We start from the raw sequence: 6,473 nt of genomic DNA on the forward strand, positions 1-6,473 counted from the left end.
TCAACATTCAAAATGACCAAAGTGAGGACTACAGGCATTTCTCTCAGTCAACTGATTATGTTTAGGGAAAAAGCAGCTAAATGCATTGAGATTGCTCCACATTGTTAGTGAGTTAACTCTGGATGTCTGTGGGTTTTGTCAACTTGGGGTGAACTGAAACAGAAAACCAGTAAAAGATTCAGACATTGAAATTCTGAAATTTGAAATTTATTTCATGAATACAATGAAACATTTTACTGTCCACAGAGCAAAGTAGCATACATGATAAATGGATACTACAACATAACACGGAAAGTGAGAAGTAAAACTCATTGTCTTACCAGATGTTCTATTCTGTAAACTTAAAATAAACCCCTGAAATTAGAGTTTAGTGTTTTAAGGCATCTATTTAAAAAAATGAGTCAACACTTGTTTCTCTCAGTAGCATTACTCAAGTGATACTTTAACGATGCTTCATATCACAGTCTTTATGATGAAAAAACATGTTCTCTCGATGTCTGTGCTGTCACTTGTCATAAAAATGTCCAGAGCCTGGGTTCAAGGTTCATCTTCAATTACCATTGATCATTAATAGGGACCACAAAGGATTTGTCACATTATCCCCATAAACAACATGTTTTTATAGACATCTTTGTGACACAAATATTTAGATTCTCGTTTCACAATGTGCATGAACTCAAAATCTTGAATATGAGTTTCATATTCATAAAGTATTGAAAAGAATACATTTATTCCAATGTAGGAGCAACACTTGTAAAAAAAAAAAAGAAAAAGAAAAAGCTGTGTGTAAGTACATTCAAAAAAGGCTTCTGCCATGATCTTCCTTCTGTGAGCATGCATACGCACACACACACACACACACACACACACACACACCGGTAGCTGAGCAGAATGATGAAGGGTTTTTTAGAGGTGTCTAAAGACTGAATGTTTTGTGTACTCTTTTTAAAAACGGACGTGTTCTGTCTACCTATTGATCACAAATCCAAAATAAAGATTTTTAAATTATTATGAACAGCCATGAAACACAAATTTTCCCATACAGAAGAAAGTCCTATTAGACCCGTTTACTTATTATTATTTTTTAAATAAAATGATCGAATCGCCTAGGAAACCCACGTAGATCCGTATAATGGTGTGTAGTTAAATACACGATTTTTCCCATAAAGAAGAAGAAAGTCCTATTAGAAGCGTTTATTTATTTATTTATTCATTTATTCATTTTTAAATAAAATAAATAAATAAAATATAGTAAAGCGCAATACAAATACAGGCCATTTACCATTTAAAATGATTGAATCACGTAGAGATGGAAAACCCACGTAGATCTGTAAAATGAGGTGTGGTTAAATTAAATTAATTACATTTTTAAAATAAAATGACTGGTGACACGTCGTTAGAACCAGGATTTGTAAACACATTTTTTCTGACCAGTTGGAAATAAATTTAAAAAGTCAGATTGCGATTTCAGGGTTGTCAAGGTATCGGTAAAACAACGAATTACTTTTAAAAGCGCATATGCCTGTGTAACTGTTGCTGAGATATGTCCAGAATCGACAAAAAAGTAGTTTAATTAAAACATAATTGAATGATTAAATTAAAACCCTGGTTTTTAGGGGTTTATTAAATTCAACCAAATTTCTAGAAATGAGAGCTGCTGCATCCAAAGTGGGATGTTTGCTGGTAAATAGTGCAGTTACACGTTTGAGGTGTTCTTGACAGTTTCTAGAAATAGTTGCTACAGCGTCTTTAAAACACTTGATCCAAATGTTAGTTTTCCTAGAATATTTGCTAATGCCAGATGTAGCACACCTTTTTCCATCACCCTGTATATTTAAAAGCAGTTTTATAATCTGTGAGTCCTTTAACTATAAATACATAACAGAATTCATTTTACATATGAAGCCAAGCCCAGTGGCCCAAACAACTTCTCAAAAGCATGTTTTAATTAACAGTACACAACCAAAACAATAAAACGGTGGCAACAACATAACAGTTTCCATACCAATGTAAATTAACAAGCCTCGTTATACTTTCACTTTCCTCTTAGATAACATTATAGGGTAATATACACAATGTAGACATAAGATATTTCTAAAAACGTTATATATTTCCATTTCACACTAAATTTTCTTCATGTTATTCAGTGTAACATGACCACAAACAAGTAATGTTGTGTTCACGGTGAAGGCCTCACCTCATGGCCTGTAGCCGAAGTTCTTAAAATGTGGCACTTGATGGCAATGATAGCATTTTATGCAGTGCCTGATTATAAAAGAATGCAGTTCTTTGTGTCCTAATTATGAGGTCATGACATACATGCCAAGGCATATATATGAAAATAATAAAAGAAATCTGTGCAAACAACCCAACTTCACTTTCAGCTTTTCATATATTAAATTTTTCTAACACTGAAAATATTAAAGTCATACAGTACAACCTCAACAGTGGTTCAAAAAGATACAAAATGCGACTACAAGGAACCATTGCCAATATAAACATCTCCTGACCTGAGACATTACAAATAATATCTATGTCAGTGTGTTTGTTTCCCTCAATCTGGCTCCTTAAATACATGTGTCAAAACTTTGAGAAATTGTGTTCTAAAGCATGTTGGCCTTAGAAGAGTCAGGCTGCAGTATCTGAAGAGTAACAATGACTTTTATGGATTTTCTGAACCACGAGTAAAAAAAGACATATAAGATGGGGTTCAGACACGAGTTAAAGAAGAATAAATATATCACAAAAGCAGCAGAAGAAGCACTCAGTGCATTGTCTTTCACTGTGAGAGCCACACAGTAATATGGACACATACATATGAGAAACACAACGACAACAATACCAAGAGTCCAGGCTGCTTTCAGCTCCGATTTCTTTGCAGTAACTGTAACTGATTGCTGGTGAGTGACTGCAAGCTGAGACCTCATGGCATGAGCCTGAGACACAGCCACCACAAACACTCTCAGATACAAAACTACAATTACAGTAATGGGAACAATAAAGGAAAAAGTAACATCAACAAGTCCTGCGATGTAATTAATGACAAAGACACACTCTCCAATGCAAGAGTTATACCTGCCTGGTTGCTTCAGGTTATCCATCAGAATCAGACTTTGAAAGATGACAGAACAGATCCAACACAAACAGACAACAATTTCAACTCTTTGTTGTGTGATCTTGGTGGAGTAATGTAGAGGGTAACAAATAGCCAAATATCGATCAACAGATATGATCACCATGGTTCCTATTGAGGCCGAGGTGATGACATATGCTAGGTATTGATACAGAGTGCACATGATGTCACCGAGGAACCAGCAGCCATCTATGAGCACAATTTGGAAGAACATGACAAGACCTACACCAAAATCAGCTGCGGAGAGTGACAGAAGGAGGACGTTGTTGCGGGTGTGGAGCTGCCTGAAGAGGAAGAATGGTAATACGTCTTACTAGTGTAATGTTTCAGTTATCATTCATTGTAGAGGAAAAGCTGAAATAACATTAAAAAAAACAACACATGGAAAAATCTTTACAATTTTAACATCAAGTCAGTGTAATGTGTGTCTACCTGAAGTGTGAGATGGAGATGATGACAAACAGATTAAGAGTCACAGTTAACAGAGCGATTGAAGACAGCAGAATATAAGTCAGCATGATCTCAAAGTGGGGACGCCTCAGCCTCATGCAGGAGGTGTTAAGAAGTTTTGGAAAGCAGAGTTCAGTTTCCTCCATCACTGCAGGTAGGTGAAACTGCTGAACCCAGTGTTTGTGCAACATGTTTTAGGTGAGTTAGTATCCCCCCACCCCCATAGTTACCAACACACGCACACACCAACCTTATCCCACACCTTTACCTTCCCTCCCTGTAAAAGCTAAACAATATAGTACACTTCATGCGCTTATCCTGCTCAAACCCAAATATTACTTCGTTATTAGTTTAATCCCAACCACAACCATTTATCTTCATATCTTTTTATTAGACGGGCTGACGTCTTGTATTGACCTCACTATCTGGCACCATGTAACCTGATTTTCACTTGCCATAGAGTATCCAAATCGGCAGGTTCACCACTGGTACCCTATGCTTTTCACAGATGAGAGCAGGCTCACTTTGAGCACATGTGACAGACGTGAAAAGGTCTGGAGAAGACATAGGGAACTGTATGCTATGTGTAACATTACAATATGACCAGGCTTTTAGGTTATTATGGTTGTGTTTTGGAAAGGTATTTACTGAAAGAGAGGCACAAACCTCTACAGGCTAGCACCCTGACAGCAATTACTTATCATGATGATGTCCTTGGACCCATTGTCAGACCCTACACTGCCGCAGTGGGTCATGGGTTCCTCCTGGTGCACAACAATGTTCAGCCTCATATGGCCAGAGTGTGCACATAGTTGCTGCCTGATAAAGGAGTTGATACTACTGACTGCCCCCCCACACTCCATCCATTCATCCATCCATTTGCTTCCACTTATCCGGGGCCGGGTTGCAGGGGCAGCAGCCTAAGCAGAGAAGCCCAGACCTCCCTCTCCCCAGCCATCTCCTCTAGCTCGTCCGGGGGAACGCCAAGGCGTTCCCAGGCCAGCCGAGAGATATAATCTCTCCAGCGTGTCCTGGGTCTGCCCCGGGGCCTCCTCCCGGTGCGACATGCCCGGAAAACCTCGCCCAGGTGGCATCCTTGTCAGATGCCCGAACCACCTCAACTGGCTCCTTTCGATGTGGAGGAGCAGCGGCTCTACTCTGAGCCCCTCCCGGATGCCTGAACTTCTCACCCCATCTCTAAGGGAGAGGCCAGCCACCTTCGGAGGAAGCTCATTTCCGCCGTTTGTATTTGCGATCTTTTCGGTCACTACCCACAGTTCGTGACCGTAGGTGAGGGTAGGGACGTAGATCGACCATTAAATTGGGAGCTTCGCGTGAGGGTAGGGACGTAGATCGACCATTAAATTGAGAGCTTCGCTTTACACTCAGCTCACTCTTCACCCCGACGGACTGGTACAGCGCCCACATCACTTCAGCCGCAGCACCATCTCGTAAACAAGAGCCTGAAAAAACTTAAATTCCTCCACTTGGGGAACTTGTCCCTGACCCGGAGTGGGCACTCCACTCTTTTCCGGCTGAGAACCATGGCCTCAAGTTTGAAGGTGCTGATCCTCATTCCCGCTGCTTCACACTTGGCTGCGAACTGTTTCAGTCCGAGCTATGAACAGAATCGGTGAGAAAGGGCAGCCCTGGCAGAGCTTATCACCCACGGGGAGTCCGACTTATTGCCAGCTGTGCACTGTGGAGAGCATCCTCGCACAGAACATCACATCCTGGTATGGAAACAGCTGTGTCAAGGATAAAAAAGCTCTTCAGAGAGTGATCCATATGGCAGAACGCTGCTGCAGGACTGCTCTCCCTTCCCTACAGGACATGTATGTCAGGAGATGCTGGACTAGAGCAACTCAGATTTTGAAGGACCCGTCCCATACCGGCAATGGTAAATGGCCTGCATTTGTATAGCGCTTTTCTGGTCCATAGGACCCCAAAGCGCTTCACACTACATTCAGTCATTCACCCAGTCACACACACATTCACACACTGGCGATAGCAAGCTACATTGTAGCCACAGCTGCCCTGGGGCGCACTGACAGAGGCGAGGCTGCCGGACACAGGCGCCACCGGGCCCTCTGACCACCACCAGTAGGCAAACATGGGGTTAGTATCTTGCCCAAGGATATTTGGCATGCAGCCAGGATGCAGCCTGGGATCGAACCACCGACCTTCTGATTAGTGGCTGACCTGCTCTGCCACCTGAGCTACAGCCACCCCAGCTTTCCAGCTTCTGAAATCAGGCAGAAGGTTCCGCACCATCCGAACAAAAACAGAGAGGTTCAAGAGGAGTTTTTATCCTCAGGCCATTCGTGTGTTGAATCAGCTCCCCCTCCCCCCATCATCCTTAAGTGACTGAGACAGGACTCATTACCACTTTCTCATATCATCCTGATCCTTCTGGCCTCGCTATAGCACAAGACACTTTAACACCCTTCCCACGCAATGTACACAAGATTTAAATTTCCAGATTGTTTTATTTCATTTTATTTCTATTTATATAATGTACATAACTCACCCACTTGCTGCACATAATGCCCTCTTTGTGTATACTCATTCACTGTATATAAAGTTCTGTCTGTCTCTCTCTTTGTTTTCTTTGAACAGTCGAGGAGCGTATCAGGTCACATTTCACTGCGTGTTATACCTGTATAACCATGGACGTGACAAATAAAGAATCTTGAATCTTGAAAATGCACCCGACCCCTACGGCGTCTCCTGCGGGTGGTGGGCCTGCAGGAGGATGGGCCCATGTCCCCTTTTCGGGCTGTGCCTGGCCGGGCCCCATGGACTAAAGCCCAGCCACCACACGCTTGCCATCCCCAGGCCTAGCTCAAGGGCGGGGCCCCCAGTAACCCTATCCCAGACAGGGTAAACT

At 42.0% G+C, this 6,473-nt stretch overlaps 1 protein-coding gene across 1 annotated transcript; it reads right to left on the reverse strand.

The window, feature by feature from the left end:
- Window positions 1-2,603: 2,603 nt before the first annotated feature.
- LOC120433535 (trace amine-associated receptor 13c-like) lies at window positions 2,604-3,932 on the reverse strand. Its single transcript, XM_039599824.1, has 2 exons — window positions 3,566-3,932; window positions 2,604-3,417 (listed from the first exon to the last, which is right to left on the reverse strand). Exons 1-2 carry the CDS (start codon window positions 3,772-3,774, stop codon window positions 2,604-2,606), a joined length of 1,023 nt encoding a protein of 340 aa, XP_039455758.1. The 5' UTR covers window positions 3,775-3,932.
- Window positions 3,933-6,473: the final 2,541 nt, after the last annotated feature.

This window comes from Oreochromis aureus, linkage group 16 (genome assembly GCF_013358895.1).
Source record: "Oreochromis aureus strain Israel breed Guangdong linkage group 16, ZZ_aureus, whole genome shotgun sequence".
NCBI lineage: Eukaryota > Metazoa > Chordata > Actinopteri > Cichliformes > Cichlidae > Oreochromis > Oreochromis aureus.

What these genes read in the sequence shown, in the direction of transcription:
- LOC120433535 (XM_039599824.1), bottom strand. Translation starts at nt 3,774, where the DNA reads ATGTTGCACAAACACTGGGTTCAGCAGTTTCACCTACCTGCAGTGATG. An exon ending in ATCTCCATCTCACACTTCAG is followed by an intron (nt 3,418 to 3,565) that starts GTAGACACACAT and finishes CTTCCTCTTCAG; the next exon opens with GCAGCTCCACACCCGCAACA.